Raw genomic sequence first — 24,883 nt, 5'->3', positions numbered from 1 at the left:
ATCTGCATGAATTTGGTGAGTATCAAAATCCACGTACCTTTTGTACTTTTGGCACTGATTGTTAGCTTTTGCTTTGTGTTTTCATGGGTTACAGAGCAAGAATATTGACATTGTATCAACACAACAAAAGCTGTGTCCTTAATAAAATGTCCCACGGCACATTATAGGAGCTTATTGAGCCACATTTTACAAGTGATATTAGAGCAGGTGATCAGAAGCTTAGTTGAAAGGTTAGACTTTTAGGAATATTTAAAATAAGGACAATGAGGTAGATAGTGAAAGTGAATGATATCCTGAGATGCCCAGGCAATGCCTGCCCATTGTAAATTGATTAAAATTGGGCATTCAAGAAAAGCATCCACAGACAACTGAAGAGATAAGGGACCTCATAAAACTAAAAAAGCTTACAAAAAGTTTTTTGAAAAGCATACATCTTGCTGAATGGAAAAAATACAGAGCCACAAAGCTTGGAAGAGCTACTAAAAAGGATTCTGAAATGAAAGTTGCCAGGGATATCAAGATCATTGAAAGGAATTTTATATTACATAAAGGGAAAGTGGGCAATCAGGAGAAATGCTGGCTCACTAAAGATTGAAAATCGGATTATTGTCAATGACTATGGGGATGTGGCAGACATGTTGAATAATACATTTCCCTCAGTATTTGTAAAAGAAAAGTGGATAGCTTGACAGAAGTCTTGAAGAAAATCTGGGGGTCCAGGAACTGAATAAAATTAACAGAAGTAAACAGAGGAAATTAATTGAATTAAGGAATAACATGTCTCCTGTGTTTCAGAATTTCCATCCGAGACTGTTCCAGGAAGTAGGGTAGCTTATTGTAGATGTCCTAACTATAATCTTTGAGTTTCTGAAATATGAGTTGGCCCCTTAGGATCGGAACTTTCCATATGTAACTCTGCTTTTTAAGAAGGGCTAATAGCCTAATATCTGTAATAGGGAAATTGTTGGAGCTGTAATCAAGGATGGGGTAAGTGAATATGTAAAATTTTCGGTTAATCAGAGAGAGCCAGTCTGACAAACCTCAATGAATTTTTTGAAGATGTGATGAAGGCAGAGGAATGTCTATGGATATTGTTTATATCTACCCAAAGGTATTTGATAAAGTCTCATAAGGTCAAAGCCTGTGGAATTGTGGGCAAATTATTGAAATGGCTGGGAAATTGGTTGAGTGGCAGGCAGTTGAAAATAGAGATGATGGGTTGGTACTCAAATTGGCAGGATGAGACCAGTGGTGTACCACAAGGATTTGTTAGGGTAATTATTCACATTCATTACAATTAACTTGGATAATGACATAGAAAGTCGTGTATCCAACTTTGCAATTACTCAGGTTAGGCAGCGTTATAGACAGTCTGTCAATATTCTTTTGTAATTTTATGATAACTGAATGGGCAAAACTGTGGTAGATGGAGTTCAACGTAAGCAAGTGTGAGGTTATCTGTTTTCGACTGAAAAAGGAAAGATTCAGATATTTTCTACACTGTATGAAATGAAATACAGTGGATGTCACAAGATATTTGGGAGTTCAAGTGCATACATCTTTAAGACGATACTAACAGTGCAGAAAATAATCAAGAAAAATAATGGAATGCTGACCTTCATATCTAAATGACTGGACTAGAAGGATGCTGATGTTACTGCGCTGTTTTGCAAAACCCTAATTAGACCTCAGCTAGAGCACTATGCTAATCTGGACACCACGCCTTAGGAAGGATATATTGGACTTGGAGCGAGTATGATATGGGTCTTCACGTATCAAGTTATGAGAAGAATTTATTCAAATTTGGCCTATCTCTGAGACATCGCTTAATTTGGAATGTGACCACACAATGTGTGAGCACATGTACCATTGTCATTTGCTATGGGATCTGGTTGGTTGGGACAACTTACAGTCGACTGGTTATTTTTTTCAGGACAGTTTATGTCACCTCTTGGGGGAAAGTTCTCTGCTCAAAAATGGATCGTAATTTTTTTAGTATGTCCGAAGGAAGAACTTTTGAAGCTGTACCAGGAAAGGTATCATTTGTCATTGCGATCTTGCTGCACCAACTTCTGTCCTTCAGTGTTAGCACAGCTTTTAAAACATCAGCAATATTTTATAAATTGCTGGTAGCATTTGTAATCAGTTTTGTTTAAGAGTTATGCATTATTTAGTGACCATTGCAAAGCTAAGTAAAGGAAGCTGATCTTGGATTATAGCATAAGGTTGCTTCTCAGGATAGGTGCCTGTAGCAAAGAATAATGCTTCTATGTATAGTGCTAGAATTGCATTATTGTGCTTCCTAATATATTTCAAACTAAATTTTAGATAGAAAAATTTTTGTGAATATGAAAACGAAACTTTGCTTAGCTGCTTCCTTAAATCATTTTGCTTTTGTTTTTTTTTCTGTATGATAGAAAGTGAAGCAGTCCACAAAGTAACTGCAGATTGGTTTTGAGACAAGACCTTTTCCCCCAAGGTATTATTAATTTCCTTATGTATAAATTAAGTATATCAGAAATTACCTCAGTCTTGAGATGCTAACCCAGTATGATTGTGAAGTCCCATTGCTGCTTAAGTTTTCTGTTTAAATGCAGCTATGCTCTTCAATATGCACACCAACTGTCATGGAGAAATAGGCCATCAGATTCTGAGAGTGTTCTGTTTACGTTCTCTATCTCTATCTCTATCTCTGCCTGAAAACTGAAATTAAAATCTCCCATCCACCTGGACACCCCGTGCAGGCCTCCTACCCGCCCTCGACCTCTTTATAGCCAACTGCCGCCGTGACATCAACCGACTCAACCTGTCCACCCCTCTCACCCACTCCAACCTCTCACCCTCAGAACGTGCAGCCCTCCACTCCCTCCGCTCCAATCCCAACCTCACCATCAAACCCGCAGACAAGGGAGGCGCGGTGGTAGTTTGGCGCACTGACCTGTACACCGCTGAAGCCAAACGCCAGCTCGCGGACGCCTCCTCTTATCGCCCCCTTGACCACGACCCCACCTCCCACCACCAAACCATCATCTCACAGACCATCCAGGACCTCATCACCTCAGGGGATCTCCCATCCACCGCCTCCAACCTCATAGTCCCACAACCCCGCACCGCCCGTTTCTACCTCCTGCCCAAAATCCACAAACCTGCCTGCCCCGGCCGACCCATTGTCTCAGCCTGCTCCTGCCCCACCGAACTCATCTCCCAATACCTCGACACGGTCCTGTCCCCTTTAGTCCAAGAACTCCCCACCTACGTTCGGGACACCACCCACGCCCTCCACCTCCTCCAGGATTTTCGCTTCCCCGGTCCCCAACGCCTTATTTTCACTATGGACATCCAGTCCCTGTACACCTCCATCCCCCATCACGAAGGACTCAAAGCCCTCCGCTTCTTCCTTTCCCGCCGCACTAACCAGTACCCTTCCACTGACACCCTCCTTCGACTGACTGAACTGGTCCTCACCCTGAATAACTTCTCTTTTCAATCCTCCCACTTCCTCCAAACTAAAGGAGTTGCCATGGGCACCCGCATGGGCCCCAGCTATGCCTGCCTCTTCGTAGGATATGTGGAACAGTCCATCTTCCGCAACTACACTGGCACCACCCCCCACCTTTTCCTCCGCTACATCGATGACTGTATCGGCGCTGCCTCGTGCTCCCACGAGGAGGTTGAACAGTTCATCAACTTTACTAACACCTTCCATCCCGACCTGAAATTCACCTGGACTGTCTCAGACTCCTCCCTCCCCTTCCTAGACCTTTCCATTTCTATCTCGGGCGACCGACTCAACACAGACATCTATTATAAACCGACTGACTCCCACAGCTACCTGGACTACACCTCCTCCCACCCTGCCCCCTGTAAAAACGCCATCCCATATTCCCAATTCCTTCGTCTCCGCCGCATCTGCTCCCAGGAGGACCAATTCCAACACCGCACAACCCAGATGGCCTCCTTCTTCAAGGACCGCAGATTCCCCCCAGACGTGATCGACGATGCCCTCCACCGCATCTCCTCCACTTCCCGCTCCTCCGCCCTTGAGCCCCGCTCCTCCAACCGCCACCAAGACAGAACCCCACTGGTTCTCACCTACCACCCCACCAACCTGCGCATACAACGTATTATCCGCCGCCATTTCCGCCACCTCCAAACGGACCCCACCACCAAGGATATATTTCCCTCCCCTCCCCTATCAGCGTTCCGCAAGGACCACTCCCTTCGTGACTCCCTTGTCAGATCCACACCCCCCACCAACCCAACCTCCACCCCCGGCACCTTCCCCTGCAACCGCAGGAAATGTAAAACTTGCGCCCACACCTCCACACTCACTTCCCTCCAAGGCCCCAAGGGATCCTTCCATATCCGCCACAAGTTCACCTGTACCTCCACACACATCATCTATTGCATCCGCTGCACCCGATGTGGCCTCCTCTATATTGGTGAGACAGGCCGCTTACTTGCGGAACGCTTCAGAGAACACCTCTGGGCCGCCCGAACCAACCAACCCAATCACCCCGTGGCTCAACACTTTAACTCCCCCTCCCACTCCACCGAGGACATGCAGGTCCTTGGACTCCTCCACCGGCAGAACACAACTACACGACGGCTGGAGGAGGAGCGCCTCATCTTCCGCCTGGGAACCCTCCAACCACAAGGTATGAATTCAGATTTCTCCAGCTTCCTCATTTCCCCTCCCCCCACCTTGTCTCAGTCGGTTCCCTCAACTCAGCACCGCCCTCCTAACCTGCAATCCTCTTCCTGACCTCTCCGCCCCCACCCCACTCCGGCCTATCACCCTCACCTTGACCTCCTTCCACCTATCCCACCTCCATCGCCCCTCCCCCTAGTCCCTCCTCCCTACCTTTTATCTCAGCCGGCTTGGCTCTCTCTCTCTTATTCCTGATGAAGGGCTTATGCTCGAAACGTCGAATTCTCTATTCCTGAGATGCTGCCTAACCTGCTGTGCTTTGACCAGCAACACATTTGCAGCTGAAAACTGAAATTGATTGTAAACAAATTCACATGCCTAGTGTCACAGTACAGTTTTGATCTGTGATGTCAAAAGTTAGCTTAAAATTTAATTGATTGATATTACTGTTCTGTGTTTCTCTTGTCTTCATGTTGAGGTAGTGTCTATTTTTGGAAAATGCATTCATATTATCAAAAAAAGCTTGTAAAGAATTTTTAGGTAAGAACAGCGCTGGAGTTGCAAACTGGTTTCTGCATGGAGTTTGTCAAATGTTTACCTTTGTACCTTTGCTGGATTTGTGTGGAAGAGTATTAAGTTTAAGTATACTGAAATGTTCATTTGTAAAGCTATGCTAAATGGTAATTTTGGCGAAACAATAATTGAGAGTCCAATATAGCAGACCCCTCTCTATTACCTGGACTGTTGATTGGGAACTAATGCTAACAGGTATTCCGAATGCCTTCATATAATTGGGGCTGTTAAAGTGTGATTCTATTAATGTTTGCAAATAAAATAATTTATGGCCCCCATAATAATTGAACCAAATTATATATAGTATAAACTTCATGCTGTTTGTGAATGATTATTCGTTATTAGGCCGTGCACAAGAAAAAAGGCAAAAGACGTTGGCTGGACATGTGACAGCTGTCCAAGTCTACTTGTTCGCTGAATCTTGAAATAAACCATTAACAAATAATAAACTGAAGATAATTTTAAAAATGCAATGATAATATTTTTGTATTTTGTCAGTGTGATTTTACTATTGTGTGCCGTAGGTCGGTCATGTCTGAAACCACAGAATCCCATACAGTTACACCATGTGGCCTCTTTTCAAATGATCTGCCCTCAATTCTTGCCATTGCCAGACAAATGTGCAGTCTTGGAAGTAGGTTAATAATGGTGGTAGCAGTACTCAGAATGAGCTCACAAACTGTTCTACTTAGTCATGTTTACCTGTTCGAACATGAATGTAACAGGAGGGTTTTGTACAATTGGAGAAGAAAATGCTCTAATGGCTTTTCTTTTTGGAAGTTTGTAGGAGTGTCTGGGGAAATTTTTTTTTTGTAATGTAGGAGATTTAAGATCAGACTGGAAATGTACGTAAGCCTAATAGTGGAAGTAGCCTCTGGTGCAATGATATTTGCGATAAATGCTACTGTTTCAACCCATATTACATTAATCTGTTTTTCTCCTCCTGGACGATACTGTATTTTACTTGAGTTTTATGCTTTTGTTAACTCAGGATTCAATTGCATTTATTGTATGTTTTTGTTTAATAAGTGACGTATGCATTGTGCTTAGGATTGTAAATTGGCACACTGATCATAAATTGTTTAGTAAAAGGTTTGAATACAATTAATCCAGATTAAGAAATGTGCCACGCTGAGTTGAGCATCTTGCATAGAGCCGTAGAGATGTACAGCACAATAGACCCTGCAGTCCAACTTGTTCAGGCCAACCAGATATCCTAAATTAATCTAGTCTCAATTGCCAACATTTGACCCATATGCCTCTCAACCCTTCCAATTCATATATCTATCTCTTAAATCTTGTAATTGCATCAGCCTCCACCACTTTCTCTGGCAGTTCATTCCATACATGCACCACCCTCTACATGAAAATGTTGCCCCTTGGGTCCCTGTTAAATCTTTCCCCTCTCATCTTAGCATATGCCTCTAGTTTTGGACTACTCTACCCTGGGAAAAGACCTAGACTATTCACCCTATCCATGCCCCTCTTGATTATATAAACCTGCATAAAGTCACACCTCCGCCTCTTAACACCCAAGGGAAAATAGCCCCAGCCTGTTAAGCCTCTCCCACTTGCTCAAACCCTCCAACTTTGCAATATTCTTGTAAATCTTTTTGAACTTTTTCAAATTTAATGACATTTTTGCTATAGCAGGGAGACCAGAATGCAGTATTCCAAAAGTGCCTTTAATAATGTCCTGTACAGCTGTAACATGACCTCTCGACTCCTCTACTCAGTGCACTGAACAATGAAGGCAAGCATACCAAATGCCTCTTTTAATACCCTGTCTATCAGTGGACTCCACTTTCAGAGGATTTTGGAACCCGCACTCTCCAGCACCTTACTATTAACTGTATAAGTCTGCTCAGATTTGCTCTACCAAAATGCAGCACCTCACATTTGTCTAAACTCCATTTGATCAAGGTCCTCTTCTAGGGAGTTGATCTTCTTCACTGTGCTATCAATTTTAGTGTGATCTGCAAATTGACTAACTGTACCTGCAGTATTCACATCCAAATTATTTATAGAAATGACAAAGAATGGTGGACCCAATGAGAATGTGTATCCGGTATAAGCAGGCAGGTAAAGAATTAAATTCTGAGTTTTGTGAAACAAGAGGTTCAGCTGAGCATGATTCAGATCAGATAAGAACTTGCAATTAACAGTGGGGTGTTGGAGGCAAGGGTAATGAGTTAACAAGGTGGAAAAGCCTTCATTATGTAGAGCCATTTAACAGTATTGAAAGTATTCAGTATAATAAGGTCAGTTAAAAGGGAAACTTATAATGTGAAGCCAGTTAACAATGTTAAGGGCATTCATGGTATAACAGCAGAAGGCTTAATCTTTACTATTGACACTTGCTGATTGTAATCGTCACTCAATCGATATGTATGTTGCCATATTTGGATGCTGCTCCCTGTGAAATGACTATATAATTCATTAAGAAATTGCTGTTCGAGAGAAGACCGAGAACCATGAGCCTGTGCACAAGGGCAATCGCGCTCTCCTCCTCTAGGGGCTAGAATAAAGATGAAGGTAAAACTACACTGTCTCTGAGCGTTTTACTTTGACTGAGGTGGAAAAGGGATGACACCAACACCAATCCCTGTGGCACACTGCTGATCACAGGCTCCCACTCTGAAAAGCAACCCTCCACAACCACCCTGTATCTCCTTTCTTCTAGCCAATTGACTTTACTGAGTGAAAAGCAAACAAACTAAGCTGCAGTCTATTTTGTTAAAGTGCAAATGCATTCCATACCACCAGGTTGCAGGTGACTTCTACTGCCGTCCAAAGGTGCACAAAGCCAACACATCAGGATGTCCCATCGTGTCGGGCAATGGGGCCCTATGTGAGAATCTCTCCGGCTATGTGGAAGGCATCTTGAAACCTATTGTACAGGGGATCCCTAGCTTCTGTCGCGACACTACAGATTTCTTACAGAAACTCGGCACCCACGGACCAGTCGAACCGGGAACGTTGCTCGTCACAATGGACATTTCAACACTCTGCACCAGCATCCCCCACAATGATGGTATCGCGGCAACAGCCTCAGTACTCAACACCAACAACTGCCAATCTCCAAACACCATCCGATAACTCATCGCCTTTATCCAGGACCACAACATCTTCACCTTTGACCACCAGTTCTTCATCCAGACACATGAAACAGCCATGAGGACCAAATTTGCACCCCAATATGCCAAAGTTTTTGCACAGGTTCGAACAAGGCTTCTTCTCTATGTAGAATCTCCAACCAACATTATACAACCGGTACATTGACATTTTCTTCCTCTGGAACCATGGCGAGGAGTCACTGAGAAAACTACACAGTGACATCAAGTTTCATCCCACCATCAAACTCATCATGGACTACTTTTGACTATCTGTCTCATTCTTGGACCATGCATCTCCATCAAGGATGGACACCTCAGCACCACACTCTACCGCAAACCCACAGACAACCTCACAATGCTGCACTTCTCCAGCTTCCACCCAAAACATATTAAAACAGCCATCCCCTATGGGCAAGCCCTACGCGTACACTGGATCTGCTCAGATGAGGAGAAACGTAATGGACACCTGGAAGCACTCAGGCATGTCCTCAAGAATGAGGTACGATGCCCAACTCATCGACCGCCAGTTCCGACGTGCCACAGCAAGGAACCGTAATGACCTCAGGAGACAGACACGTGCTGCAACCAACAGGGTACCCTTCGTTGTTCAGTATTTCTCAGGATCTGAAAAACCAAGCCATGTTCTTCATGACCGGCAACACTTTATCAATGAGGATGAGCACCTCACCAAGATCTTCCCCACACCTCCACTACTTGCCTTTAAACAACCGCCAAACCTCAAACAGGTCATTGTTCGTAGCAAACTGCCTGGCTCTCAGGACAACTCCATACAACCCTGTCATGGTAGGCGCTGCAAGGTGTGTCAGAGTGGACATGGATACCACCATTACGCGTGGGGACACCTCCCACCTTGTACATGGCAGGTACTCATGTGACTCGGCCAATGTTGTCTATCTTATACGTTGCAGGTAAGGATGTCCTGATGCATGGTACATTGGGGAAACCGAGCAAAGGCTACGACAACGGATGAATGGGCGTCGCACAACAATTAACAGACAGGTGTGTTCCCTCCCAGTTGGGGAACACTTCAGCAGTCCAGGACATTTGACCTCGGATCTTCAGGTGACCATCCTCCAAGGCGGACTTCGGGACTGGCAGCAGTGAAAAGTGGCCGAGCAGAGGCTGATAACCAAGTTCAGTACCCATGGAGAGGGCCTCAACCGGGACCTTGGGTTCATGTCACATTACAGGTGATCACCATTGCACTACACACACACGGGGACACACGCATGGACCCGGGGTCACGGGCCTGCACTCCCACACACACTCATGCACCCCCTCACAGACGTAAGAAACTCTACGCTCACTACACATACACACTTTCTCACGCTCCCAACCCAGACAGACAGATGCACACAGACAGACAAAGACCCACATGCGTACACATTTTGTGGGGTGAATTTGTACTTGCAGGGTTACTTTGATGAAAAGCTGCATGCATTCAAGTAATACTCCATTATCTCACTTTTTAGATTAGAATCCATCTAAATATCATGGCATAGACAGAGAACATCTGGGGCTAACACCTTCAACATATTGTCTAGTTATCACCCATTGTTAACAGCTAATCTGAGAATGCAACTTTTAAAAAAAGGTTTTGTGATTTACACACGAAAGAAGTGAAACTGTCATGGTATTCAAACAGATGAAAGACTTAACAATCAAGTTTTCAATGTATAATTTCAGTTACATCACACTGTAAATTTTTGCTATAAATCTGTTAGGATTGAGCTCTCCACTATCAACGGTAAAGGAGCAACGCTCTGAAAGCTAGTGTACTTCCAATTAAACCTTTTGGACTATAAACTGGTGTTGTGATTTTTAACCATGTCTACGACTAGACCAGCATTTATTTCCCATCCTTAATTGTACTTGAAGGTAGTGGGTCAGCAGTCTTCATGAGCTGCTGCAGTCCTTGGGGCATAGGTTCACCCACAGTGTAGTAAGGGGGATTTTCTGAATTTTGATCCAGTGACAGTAGACTAATGGCAATTATAGTTCCAAGGCAGGGTGGTGTCTGACGTGGACAAGCATATTCTAAGAAGTAATGTTGTGCGTTTAGGAGTTGCTGTTGAAGAAATCTTGGTGAGTTGTTCTTGCATCTTAAACGGTATGCTGTCACTGTGCACTGGTGATGAAGGGAGTTTATGTTGAAGGTGGTGCTTGAGATGCCAAACAAGCTTTCTCCTGTGTGGTGTCAAACTTCAAGTGTTGTTGAAGCTACATTCATCCAGACAAGAAGACAGTTATCTACTCTTGATTTGTGCCTTATAGTCAGTGGATCGATACTGGGGAGGTGAATTACAGTACTTGGAGCAATAGTTCTAGGTTCTAACCTGCACTATAGCCAGAGTATTTATGTGGCTTGTCCAGTTTAATTTTAAATTGATAAACCTCAAGTTAGTGATGGGGTGTTGTTAATAGTGGGCAGTTCAGAAATGGTGATGCTTTTGGAATGTAAAGGGAAGTGGTTAGACTCTGTTTAAAATAGTCATGCATGTGAATGCAGGTCGCATCAGTATCTGAGAAGTTGCAACTAATGCTGAACATTGTGAAATCATCAGGGAACATGCCCACTCTTGTTGGAAGCACGGTCATTGATGACACCAGTGAAGATCGTTGGGCCTAGAACTCTTACAGTGAGATCCTGTGACTGACCTGTTTGGCCTCCGACAAGCACAGCCATCTTTCTTTATGCCAGTTATGACTCTAACTAGTGGAGAGATTTTCACCAATTCCCAGTGGCTGTCGTTTTACCAGGAATCCTTGATGTCGTATTCTGTTAAATGCTGCCTTGATATCAGGGGCAGCGCCTCTCACCTCCTCTTGCCTCTGGTTTGGACCAATGCTTAAATGAGGCCCCAAGTTGCATGGCACTGCCAAAACAGTACAGCAGGCCATTTCTGAGCAAGTACCACTAGATAGAACTGTTGACCCATTCTATCATTTTAATACAACATGGCCTGCTTGGCATAGCATTTAGGTTGGATATGCCCTGCAATTTGACGTGGCATACCTGCACACTTGGCTAAGTAGATGCCAGTATTGCAGCTATACTGAAACAACTCTGCTGATGGCGCAGCTGGTTTTGGCATACAAGACTTCATTACTGTTGCCATATATCATAGTCCAGAACATTTTAAAATATTCAATGCCTTCAGTTATTTTTGATATGCGGAGTGAATCGAATGGACGTAAGATTGGCATCTGTGTTGTTGGAGACATCAAGTCGAGGCCGAGATGAATCATTAAAAGGGGCACTTCTGGCTGAAAGTGGGTGCAAATGCTTCATCTTCATCTTTTGCATTGATATACTGGGCTTACAACTGGCTATGGCAAAGCTGCAGAGCTTAGTTCTGATCCATTGGCTGTAGGATTGTTTAGCCTTACCTATTGCATGCTGCCTACTCATTCCTGGGGTGGCGGGATTGTATCTTGTGTTGGCCTGTATTCACTGGACTTTAGAACAATGTGAAGAAATCTCATTTCAAAGTATATAATTCTGACAGGACTGGAAAGACTGGGTTCAGGGATGATGTTTTCCCAGTTTGGATTTTCTCCAACAAGTGGTCACTGTCTTGGGATAAAGGACAAGGCATTTAGAACAAAGAAGGAAAATTTCATTATGGAGGGTGGTGAACTTGTGGAATTCTCTACCGCTAGTTTATGGGGCCACGTTGCTGAATATATTTAAGAATGAAATAGATTTACAGAAACTCAAGGTGTCAAGCGTCAAAGAGCAAGTCTATGGCATTGAGAGGGTGGATCATCCAATGGTATATTAAATAGCAGCACTGGCTGGATGAAGCAAATGGCCTACTGCTTCGACTTCCTATGTTCCTTCTGCTGTTTAGTATGCATGTGGTTCTAAGATAAAGTTTTACCAGTTGCTGTCTATTTAAGATATGCTTGATGTTATTTCTGACATCCCTCCTATACTCTACATTAAACGTCTATCCAGTTATAGTAAAATTATCACCTGCACTGGTTTCTCTTCCTGTTCTGGCACTGTTGCCTCTTGCGACTCTAAAGATCTGACTGATTCTTCTCATCTGTCCTTGATTAAAAATCAATGCAAGGTCTCTCGTAGGTACTGATGAAAGTCTGGTCTATCTTGCCACAGCCTTCCACAACCTGTATTGTCTTTCATTTGTCAAGCCCTTTTTTTGAGCAGAAATTTTTGTGTTGCCACGACAAGAGCCACAGACTTTGCCACCCACAACATAAATTTTCATATTGATGTGTTTTTAGCATAACAAATCCTTATAAGAGCATTTGAAAATGAAATTGTTGCAAGGTCATTTAACAAAGGGCATAATTTTAAAATGAAAGGGAAGAACTTTAAAGAGGGTTTGAGAAAACCTTTTTCATTCAAAGGGTGGTAGGGAACCTCCAATACCCTGCCTTGGGAGGTAGTCGAGATGAGAAACCTCCACAACCTTTAAGATATACTTGGATGAACACTTGAAGTGCCATAATGTTCAAAGTTATGGACCTAGTTTGAGAAAGTGGGACTAATATGGATACTCACGTATTTTTGCTGGTGTAGACTCAGTAGGTTAAAGGGAGTCTTCGGCATTATATGATTCCATGAATTGTGAATATAAGGAAAAGCATACTGGGTCAGATGACCAAAAACATGGCCATGGTGGTAGTTTTAAAGACTTTTTCTTAAAAGTGGAAAACTATAGATAATCTCTGTTCATGACTCGGTGTCCTTTCCATCACGCACATTGCTCGCACCCATCTCCATAAATTTGCCGTTGTCCACCCCAAATCAGTTCATCTGAAATCCTTAGCTTTGCCTTAGATTTGACTATTCCTAAGTTCTCCTGCCTGGCTTTAACAATATTTTATATGATCCTGAGCTCATCTAGACTTCTGTCCACTTTCTGCCTTGCAAAGGCCCATTTGCTTTAACAGGTCATTTAACAGGTCTGGTACAGCCTGGTTTTAAAATTCTTATCCCTTTTTTAGTTTTGCATTCCTCCGCATCTCTCTCCCTCTCTCCTTCCCCCCCCCCCCCACTCTCTCCGGGATGCCCTCTTTAAGCCTCAGCATTTGTTACTTTCTAACTTGCTCCCTAAACTATTGCTCTACTTGTGATGTCTTGCTCAAACTTTTGCCATCTGTGTTGATACCGCTTTACCTGACTTGGTGCCAGACTTTAAAGCTGTGCAGTTCCTTGGAGAGACTTTTGGTGCAAGTTCATTTTCTGTTGATTTGCATGTTTTAGGGATTAGCTCCAATTCTAATTGTATCCAAATCAAGCAAATTTGTGACTCAGGATTTTTAAAATAAATTTACTTTGATTTGGGTGACTCATTCTGACATCTGTTCGAAGTGCTTTGGTCTCTAGTACTGTCGATTCAAATTTTAAAACTGCATCTCTTTAAACCACTTGACTAAAGCAATGCTTTAGCATTCCATTGTGATTTGTAATGGTTCTACAAAGACAGTTGTATTCATCATCTATGATATGACACCAGTACCTGCAATCGCCATTTGATCTTGATTGAGACTATGCTGGTTTTAAAAACCTTGTGATTATGCTTTGCACTTGATATTGTTTTGCAATAAAATGCTGCATTCTTCAATTTAATAAGCTTTAGAAATTGCTACCATTTTGTATATTATTGAAAGAAAAAAATGGTTAATGTTTCATGCTGATGTCAAAGTTGTAACATTCACACAATCCATTTTAAAAATGCTATACAGGTCATTCTGGTATAATGTGCAGTTTGTCAACTCAAATTAGCTATAATGCAATTGATGAATTGTGAGCGATGCTTGGATAACAAACTTTCTACTAAACGATTGTAGTGATTTTCTATAGTGTTCTTCTGCAGTGTGGCTTTTCTGTAACTGTTTTCTATAGAGCAAAGTTGCAGAGGAATGCAACTGTCGTGTTATACCAGAACGCCCTGTCAGTGATCAAATCTGATAGCTGCAAAAAGGAAGCTAGTTAAGTAGATGGATATCATTGAATTATATGCATCTTAAGCCTAATGATTAGATAAGCTCCACGGTACAGCACCAAGGCTACACATACACTAATTATAGACAAGTTTGTCTAAACCCTGAAAGTTTCATCACATGGTCTCTCGCTGTAAATGCCCTGCTCTTAGGTATATCCAGTGGTTTCCCAACATGTACATTTTTCAAGATGCCTCCCCATTTGAAGATTATAACTTATTAACCAGTTTGATAATTCTTAGGTGTCAAATAGCTTTTTCATATCTTCGATCAAGTTGAAATTAGGAATAAGTAGGATTTTGTTTTCACTGATCCAATAGTTTTAGCCCCCATCTTGAGTTGCACCCAGCACATCCTCTTGAAGATTAATGTTCAGTTCTGGGAATGTTAACAACTTTATCAGAAGAATGTAAAATGTTATGAGTCACTGACAAGGATAATTCTATCATCTCAAAGCTGTTTGTAGGATCTCTTTCATTGAGGTTCTTTTCAGCAGAAGAAATCATATTATTTTATCCAGAGGACCATTGCATTACAGTGACTTTTTTTTTGGATTTCTAGCCTCTATTATAGCTCTGATAAAATTACTTTGATATCAATCTGTAAATGTGTTATTCTTTACCCTCAGGTTCACACTTCTCTTTTCCCATGGGAATGCAGTAGATTTGGGACAGATGAGCAGTTTCTACATTGGACTAGGCACCAGAATCAACTGTAACATCTTCTCCTATGATTACTCAGGGTATGGAGTCAGCAATGGAAAACCTTCTGAGAAGAACCTGTATGCTGACATTGACGCTGCATGGCAGGCATTAAGGACCAGGTATGTTAGTACACATTTTACTGAGCATTGAAAGAACTTATTACTTAGGATTTTTTTTTAAAGTTCTCATCTTGATGTAGCTTGTGCATTTTGCCAATTGCTTTGTTAGTGTTAATTTATAATTAAGTTGTGTTGGGGTATTGACAGGTATAATACAGGTGACTTTAAGCAAAAGAAATATAATCCAACTGCAAAATCCCAAGAGATGGTGTTATAACAAAAAAAAAATGCTTGTTGGAAAATCTGAAATTTAAAATAGAAAATTTTGCAAATATTTAGGAGATCATCTTTGGAGAGAAACATACTTAATTTAACTAACATTGCCTGAAACATGTTATTCACTCATGAGAGTGTCTCTAGCTAGACTAGCATTTACTGACCAACTCTAAATGCATCGAGGGCACTTAAAAGTCAGCCACGTTGCGATGGAATCACTTATAGACCAGACCAGGTGAGGGTGGTGGTTTCCTTCCCTAAAGAACATAAGTTTTCTGACAATCAGTAGTGATTATGATCATCATTATACTCTCAATCCCAGATTTGTATTGAATTCAAGTACCACCATCTAATGTGGATTTGAACCTGGGACCCTAGAACATTATCTGGGTCTCTGGATTAACACTGCAGTGATAATCCTGCCAGGCAATCACCTCCCCTGTAGGCAATAAATTATATGGATATTTAAGCAGAGTCTCATCTTGTAATCAAAGAATGATCTGGCTTTATCTCAGACAGTAACTGGGAAGAAGAATGATGTTGGTGACTGAGTGCTGATTTGGAGTGGAGACCTATTTCCAATACTTGAAGGAAATCTCTGTTTATCCAGTCACAAATGTCAGATATAGAATCTTGCAATTCAATACCAGGATATGCATATTCCTCTGGAGTTATTGACTTGTTTATAATTCATTATAGTGCCTTGACTTTATAACCATTTTTCTCCCCAGTTGCAAGCTGGTTGAATTGAGTTTGAGCTTAACTTGCAATTAACTTTTATATGAATTTAGCAGAGGAAACATGCGTTACAAATTAAGCAGCGAGATTTCACCTGAAACGTGAGCACCCTTTGGGGAGCAGAAAAATTCATTAATGGTGCTGTGCAGTGCAGTGATTGAGTTTTAACAGCAATGCTTAATGTATCCACTATCTCTCATTTGCAACCTAATCTAATTTTATATACTTAATTGCGTTGAAGTTTACTGTAATAACAATAATAACAATCTGCATGAATTTCTTTGTGTATCATCCATGAATCCTATAAAGTGTAAATCTACTGTTTCTAACAAAGGTGTTACCTGCACTTCAGATGTTATCACATCTCAATGGCCAAGTGAATCTGATAACCTCTTATTAATATGACAACTGTTGACTTTTTAACAAAGACAAATTTCATTGTGATTATTCTTGTCAGCCTACCATTCCATAATAATGTGCAAGTGGATTTTAGTTGTACAATCAATTTGTGTGTATTGACTTTGGGAAACTTTGTGACGGTCCAAAGGCAATTCGAACTGTACCCACTTCATTCCGTATATTAAATAACATGATCTAAGCTGATAATACACAAGTTTAGAATCAGCAAGTGTTGGGTGTATTATGCTTAAGATTATTTAATTTTGTCATCTGGTAATTTAAGATTTTTTTTGGATTTAGAGCACTTATGTGGAGAGTTTCATTATACACCAACTATGCTAAGCAGTTAGTGTTCTTTGCAAATATGATCACTTTGTCTTGCCTCATACACAGAAGAAATGTTCCCTGAGGTGACTGAGTGTTCAAAATACAGAATTTACTTCCAAATACCCTTCTGTAGTTTGTTTCATGTGGCTATGTTCAGCATCATTTGTGAATTCTCCGATACTGAAGCAATCTGTATTCAAATGCAGCAAGATCTGGACAATATCCAGATGAGGGCTGACAAGTAGCAAGTAACAGTCATGCTAATCAAATGCCAGGCAATGACCACATTTGATTTAGAGATGACCTAATTACCATCCCTTGACATTCATTGAATCCCCAAAATCAATATCCTTGGAGTTACCATTAATCAGAAACTCAATTGGACCTGCCACATAAACACTGGCTGCAAGAACAGGTCAGAGGTTAGAAATACTGCAACAAGTAACTCCCCATCTGATTTCTCCAAAGCCTGTCCATCATCTACAAGGCAGAAACCAGGAATACTTCCCACTTGCTTTGATGGGATGCAGCTCCAGACACCATTCATGACAAACCAGCCCACTTGATTGGCACCACATCTACAAGCATCCACTCCCTCCCACCAATGCTCAGAGGCAACAGTGTATCTTCAAGGCACATTGCAGATATTCACCAAAAATCCTTAGACAGCACCTTCCAAACCCATGACTGCTTCCATCTAGAAGGACAAGGGCAGCAGATCCATGAGAGCATCACTGCCTTCAAGTTCCCCTCCAAGCTACTTACAATCTTGACTTGAAAATATATTGTTGTTGTTTCAATCCCCGGAGTCAAAATCCTGGAATTCCCTCCCAAGGGCATTGTGGATCAATCTACAGATGTGGACTGCAAGAAAGTAGTTCGCCTCCACAACCACTTTCTCTAGGTCAGCATGAAATAGACAACAAATGCTGGTCAGCCAGTGACACCCACGTCCCCGAGTAAATTTTTTTAAAGAAAAGGTAAAACCGCAGAGCTGGCTAGGGCCATGGCTTTCTCTTCCCACCTGTTGATGCTAGACCACGTCATCACCAATTAGTGATGAAATTTAAAATTACCAATTTGAAAGTATTGTTTTATCAGCTTTGAGCATCTTTTTCCAATCCTAAATTTGAATATTTGCTATAGATCTTGCTGTTCCACTGATTTGGCCATTCCAGAAGTCGGATATCAAAGTAAAATTGCAAGTCCAATTTTCCATTCAGCTGTAAAGGACACTCATACCAGTGCTACATAATATGATGACTTGGTTGTCATGTGATTGGTGTCATCTTTATTGGTTTAATTTATTCCTTTCCATTCTCAGGTGAGATAAAGTTTCATCCTAACAGTTTAATAGCTGCTCTATTAGTAACAGCCCAAAATTCATACACTTTTGTTTTATGTTCTATTTGGATATCCTTGTGGGAGCAGTTTTTGGTTTCCTTTGTGATATTTTTGGTTGGGAAAAGAAAATGCACTTTTTTCCAGTTTGTAGATGTTGCATAATTTTGTTTTCCACTGCCGATGCATGCTGTGACGTATTTGTTGCCAATCCAGCAGCACCTTAATTTTAAAATGATCCTCTTGTACCCAAATCCCTCCATGGCATTACCTTTCATATTACTGTAAGCTCCCTCATGATCTTCATGAGATGTTGCTCCAATTCTGACATTCCTAAAATGACTATACCTGTGTTAGTATTTCCAACTATCCTGGATGCGAGGTTCTGAAATTCCATTTACCTCTTCCACCTTTGACGCTGCTTTTCTCCATAAAACATGACAAAATGCCTGAGTGAACAAATAGTTCCCTATCCTCACAGCTCCTCGGGTTAAATTTTGGGGGTTCTTTGGAATATTATAGAAGCTACCTAAATGTAATTCTTTCCACCATTCCTCCCTGCTTTTGAACTGTGGATGAGAAATGGATCAGTTTGATCCATTAACATTTCATGGATACTGATGAACTCTCCAATCAATGCATGAAAACAATCTGTGAATGTTTCATCAACTACTTTCTGTCTTCCTTAAGCATAAATAGACAAGTAGGACTAAAGGGTCTGTTTCTGTGCTGTACATCTCTATGACTCTAAGTGTCAAGGTGACTGATACTTGAGCTCTGGTCACTTGAGGATCACTACTATAGTTTTGTTACATAATTTGATGTCATTAGGATGCCAAGTCAAACATTTAAACTCTAGTATCGATGATATGGCAATTTTTGGTTGGTCTGTCTGATGGCTTTAAGAATTTCAGAAGATTCTTGAATATCATTGGATCTCAAATCCACCTTTTAAAAATGAAAGTGAGAGAAATACTTGATTCCTTTAATTCCCCAGTCCTGTCATTTTTGTTTGTGTTGACAATGCACTTCTATAAATGAGACCATCTTGTCACTTTGTTTTCTAGATTGGTGATAAGAAGGAGAATGTAAGTACCTATTCAATAATATTTAAGACTGAGCTTCACAAACATTTTTCCACTCTAAATTCCATTTTGATTCTTGAGAGTTGTTGCAGCCCCTCAGTGAGAACTGAAAGAGCCAGTGACATTATTGTCATAACTTGGTTGGAGTTCTATGGTAGTCGTCTCTTGACTCCACTTTGGGAAGCCCTGATTTAAACAATGTTAGATAATCCTTTGATAGTACAGAACTTGAGTACTGCTGAAAAAGACATTTTACCAAAACTTTCTGATTTACACTCTTCCAATTAGTTTGCAAAAAATACCAAAGGGAAAACAGCATCATATAAGAGGAGAGTGCTGATTGGTTGGCAGGTGGAATCTGGAGCAATCCACTGGAGTTTGCCTCCTATGGTTTACGTGCCCAGCATTGCATTGGCATGGAAATTCATACACCATGTTACTCATGAGGTCGGTCTCACAGCTTTTTGGCTTGATGACAGCATCAAGTTGTTGCAACCCAAATGGTATTTGCCACTATGTAGTAGCAGTGTCATGGGCAATATTCCCCTCTAAGCTGCATGGCCATGCAGTCACTCGGAGGTTCAATGCACTCTGATCGACAGGGTGAAGCACTGGCTTCTGCTTGGAAGCTGCTGCCATGCTAGACCTTGATGGTCTGCAATTCAGGTAAAACATTAGAGAAAATGATGCTTCCGGTCAATCTCAGGCAGAGTACGCCTTTTTTAGGACCAAAAGTGACAACCTTAGGTTCCTTCATGATTTTTCATAATATAAAGTCAAAACTCAATTGATTTAGTTACCTGTTAATCCTCAGGGTGCCTTTGATGCTTCCTGTTTGAGCATTGCGCTTGCACAGTGATTAAATGGTTCAAGGTCCTATTTACAAGAGTACTGATAGGCTAGTCGTCTTATAGATGAAACTATCCCAGCACAAACAAGCCAGTGACATTTTACATTGACCAGTCCAGTAGCCGGTTGGGAAAAAAAACCCTTGACCGATTTCTCAAATCAAGGAAAGTAACCTCCTTTTGCTGTTCTATTTCAGAGGTGAATTTGAATGCAGGTTCGAGTCCACTTGACATGTAAAGAAATTATCTTGCATGGATTCAACTTTAGAAAATATATCGTCTACATATTGGAAATATACAAGAGGTGGGTGGTTGGGTGTCATTCTATTGAAACCTTGTTTCTTATGGAACAGAACAAAGATGTTTGAAAGAGCTGGGCCTAAAGGGAACCCTATGGCAACATCACCCATGCAGGCAAACATGACATCACTAAAACTGAACTCAACTGTGTGTGTTGCAGAGTCCACTTGTCAACCAATCAATAATCTCCTCTTGTGCAGCATAAATGTTGTTTTTCTTTGCCTGCAGCAAGATTCCTTTACCTCTACTCATTGATTTTCAAATGGGCTAAATCCCGTGCGGTTGTGTGTGGAATCCAAAGTGATTCCTTGTTATGTAAAGTAATTACCACTCATCTGGACACATACTAGCTGTCTGCACTTCAAGTGGAAAATAATTACCAAATTATAGCCAGTGATGCAATCAAAGTTCAAAGACATGCCTGTCAGTGCTCTCTGTTCGTATTATCCTTAGCTGTAACTAATTATCTAGTGAAAGGTTATGAAATGATTAAATTAACCTAATGGCTCCAAGAAGAGCAATTGTTACATTCTGTCCCCAAAGTCACCACCCATGAATTCTATTTGAATTGTGTTATCTGGCATTTTAAATGTTTCCAAGCACTTCAAATGCAGCTGCTTACATGAAAGTTTCATTTTTCTATTTGACTTTTGCATCTCACTTTGCAGGAAGTTGTCAACTGGTGGTAACAATTTATTTACTAGCAAATCTGTACAATATCTTGATGTTGTAGACTGGTTAGTGTGGATTACTAATTCCAAGAGTTGGAATGTTAGAGACTTGACAAAAATGTCTCTCAAATTGGTTGCTATTTGTGTGATCTGCAGGTGAGAATAGACATTTAGGCTAAAGAAAGACTGAAAACTGTTATATCTGTTTACCTGCATCAGTTAAGATTTAAATGCACTTAATCCCTGTTGGAAGGAAGGATAATCTTGCACCGGAAAGTACACTTTTGAGCTGTTGCACATGTTGGAAAGCACCATGTCCTTATCCTTGGTTTTGTTGTACCATCAGATCAAAACCAAGATCCTTCACCTTTGTAAGCAGTTGGTGAGATGACTAACAAAGGAGGAACAGAGGCCATATGTAAAATTAAAGAGGATAGTCTGAATAAAAATTTGTAGCTTCCTTTTGTTTCACCCTAATGTAAAGGTTCACCACCTAATGGAATACTGTGCAACCCAGGTTGGACATCCATTTGATCCCGTGGTGCTAAGAGGTCTCGTGTTAACCGAGGCTTTAGTTGAATGTTATATTTGCCTTTTAGCATGCTTGAACAAGGCAAAGGGAAAATCAGACAGAATTCAAGTTTGCATTGCTTCCATCAATGTGAAGAAAGTGCATGTGTATAGTTTTTAAAATTTTAACAGTCCTCCAACTTTGCTTGATGGAAACCAAGTATTGAACCTGTTGAAATGATGGGTGTACCAGAGAAGTGGGACTAAGTAAATTGTTGTAGCTGTGGGCTGACTGTCCTGATGGACTTCATCTAAGGATTTTAAAGGAAATGGCTAGGTAGAAAGTTGTTGATTTTAATTTTCCAAAACACTTTGTTTGAGAGCAGTCCAACTAAAATTAAGAGATTGCAAATGCACTCTTTTATTCAAAAAAGGAGGGAGCAGAAAGCAGGAAACTACACGGCATTAGCTTTGCTTCTGTTATATGTTGAAAGCTACATTTAAATAAGTTATAACAGGACACTTGGATATGTTAATAAAGATAAGCTAACAAATAGCATAATTTTCTGAAAGGAAAATCATCTTGACCAATCTATTGGACTTTGAGAAAACAAGTGCTGTGTGTTGTTACATTCATGGATATATTGTACTTAATTTCAGAAGGCATTTGATAATATGCCAAATTAAAGATTATTGTGGAAATTGAAAGCTCAGTGTATAGGGTAGGATAGTGGTATAAATAGAAGATTGCTCTTTTAGTTCAAAGTGTGAGCATGGTAGCAAGAACTACTTCACTACCAAGGCAAACCTGCCACCAAGTGGATCTCAGCAAAGGTCCAGATGGTAAGGCTTGTAATTTTTATAGGTTAAGCCAGGGGGAGGAAGGGGTGGGACTTTGTCATCTGACTCATGGCTCTTGTTAACTGTGGATCCTGGCTGATCCTAATTTTTCATTCCGGCCTATTGACCAAATCATGCTCAAATGGGGCTCTTGTGGAAGTGATCTATGTTTGTATGTTCCAGAAGCATCAAGATGATGATCACCTTTGAAGCTATGAATAGTCTAGCAGCAGTGCCTTTGTAAAATCATTCATAACTGGAGGCAAGAAACGTGGTCCAGTAGCAGCATGCCCTCTGAAACCAACATGCCAGCACTGAATTGCTAATTGCTCAAAAGCAACTTAGCTGTGTGGGATCTGTCATTCATTTGTTTGACACAAATCCCAAAGCAACTGTTCTACTTGAAATCATGTTGTGACAGAAAAGTCAAACTTGGACATCAGAAATGCTTTAGAGATGTCCTTACAGGACCCCTGAAGAAGTCATACATCTCTGTTGATGTATGGAAAACTCTGGTCTGTGACTCTCCAAAATGCGGAAGGTTCAGTCAAGAAGACAGCGAATACCGAGAAAGACTTTGTTGAGAACTTATGGAGGCAAAGTTGAGCATCTCCAAACAACTTGATGGAGCTTATGATCCACTCGTGTTCCTGCTTGTTGTATTCTTATTTTACTACCCATAGTATGAGTGCTGCAGAGGTTCTGGGGGATAAAAAAACTTTGTTATGAAGTGAGCTTGGAGACTTTGGGATTGCTTTCTATAGGGAAAAGCTGAGGAGACTTAATTTGAGGTTTTCAAAGTCATGAAGGCTCTGCACATAGATAATGGGAGAAATCTGCTACAGCTTATAAATGGACCAAGTCCAAGCAAGCACAGATTAAGTGATTTGCAAAAGAAGTACAAGAAATGTGAGAAGAAACATTTCATGCAATGAGTCCTTCAGTCCTGGAATGCACTGGCTGGAAATGCGGTGAAGGCTGTTTCAATCAAGGTGTCGGATAGGACATTAACAGATTTTTTTTGAAAAAGTTATTATGTGAAAGGTTGTGGGGCGCGGGAAGGAGAGGAGAGTTGTACTAAGTTATGGTGCTCATTCACAGAGCCAGTGGTGAATGGCCACTTTATAATATTTCTGATTCTGTGGACCATTCAAGCTTCCCATGTTTGCAAATCACATATTGGACTTTATCAGCCTTTTCAGAACCCACTGAGCTTGAGTGGAAACAAATTATCCTCAGTTCCAAGAGACTGCTCCTAGAGGAAAGTGCTCATTAAGATCAGAGCCTCTGTATATTAGTTGTATTAAAAATATTTGCTGTGCAATTTTTTCATTTTAATGTTGACAGTGTATTTGCAATGTCCTGCATTCATATGAACTCTTGTTTAGTGCCACTTTCTCATCTAACATATACTTTATTAATTTATGAAATGCTGTTCTACATTGAGCTATAGGAAAAGGTGGAGTGGTGACCATATAGCGGTTTATAAAGTCATGAGCCATGGATAGGGTAAATAGACAAGGTCTTTTCCCTGTGTTAAAGGCATAAGTTTAGGGTGAAAGAGGAAAAATTTTTAAAGAGACCTAAGGGGCAACTTTTTTCACGTAGAGGATGATGCATGTATGGAATAAACTGCCAGAGGAAGTGGTAGAGGGTGGTTCAATTACACCATTTAAAAGGCATCTGGATGGGTAAATGAATAAGAAGGGTTTAGAGGTATATGGGCCAAGTGCTGGCAAATGGGACTAGGTTAATTTAAGATATCTGGTCAGCATGGGCGAGTTGGACTAAAGGATCTGTTTGTGCTGTATGTTTCTATGACTCAGATCCAGTGGAGTTGAGGGAGGCTGGGGGTAGTGCTGCTGTCTCACCTGCTTAACAGGAAACAGACTTCGCATGTGCTCACTGTGTCAATCCCATTGAACTGACTGCGGAAGGGGGAACCTTCAGAAAACTCTGAGCCCCAGAGGAGAGGCTTTGAATCAATTAACCAAACAATTATCTGAACGAAATACTGCCTACCCATGTCATTTAGATAATCAAGATTCCTCTGTAATATCTACATCCACCTCCCAAATATCCATTTATACCTCTGCCTCAGGTTACCTCCAACCAAAACGATCATTGATGCTTCCAAGATGCCAACTCTACCTGTCTTGGTGACCCTCCCTTATTCCACACTGTAAATTCTAGCTTGTAGCTATACAAATCCAAACTGTTGGTCATTCTGGCTGTAGGATTGTTGATTTTGTTTGAAGGGATGTACGAGTAAGGGTCAGAGGTGGTAAAGATAGCATTTCAGTGAGATTGAGGTGTGCAAAGAAAGCTGTGCTTTGCTTTGGGTTTTAACACATGTAAAAGGATGAGATCCTGATGAAATAGGCCTAGGGTTCAACTATACCTATACTTAACCAATTGTTAATCAAAGCTAGTAATTTATACCTCTGG

At 41.1% G+C, this 24,883-nt stretch overlaps 1 protein-coding gene across 1 annotated transcript in view; it reads left to right on the top strand.

Moving 5' to 3' along the window:
• LOC132828912 (alpha/beta hydrolase domain-containing protein 17B-like) overlaps window positions 1–24,883 on the top strand; it is a 74,519-nt gene that overhangs the window by 26,036 nt on the left and 23,600 nt on the right. Inside the window, exon 2 of the mRNA XM_060846108.1 lies at window positions 14,966–15,160. Within this exon, the coding sequence (XP_060702091.1) occupies window positions 14,966–15,160 (195 nt within the window). The remainder of the gene's footprint in view (window positions 1–14,965; window positions 15,161–24,883) is intronic.

Source organism: Hemiscyllium ocellatum, chromosome 28, assembly GCF_020745735.1.
Source record: "Hemiscyllium ocellatum isolate sHemOce1 chromosome 28, sHemOce1.pat.X.cur, whole genome shotgun sequence".
NCBI lineage: Eukaryota > Metazoa > Chordata > Chondrichthyes > Orectolobiformes > Hemiscylliidae > Hemiscyllium > Hemiscyllium ocellatum.
This window is presented reverse-complemented; position numbering and strand designations above follow the sequence as displayed.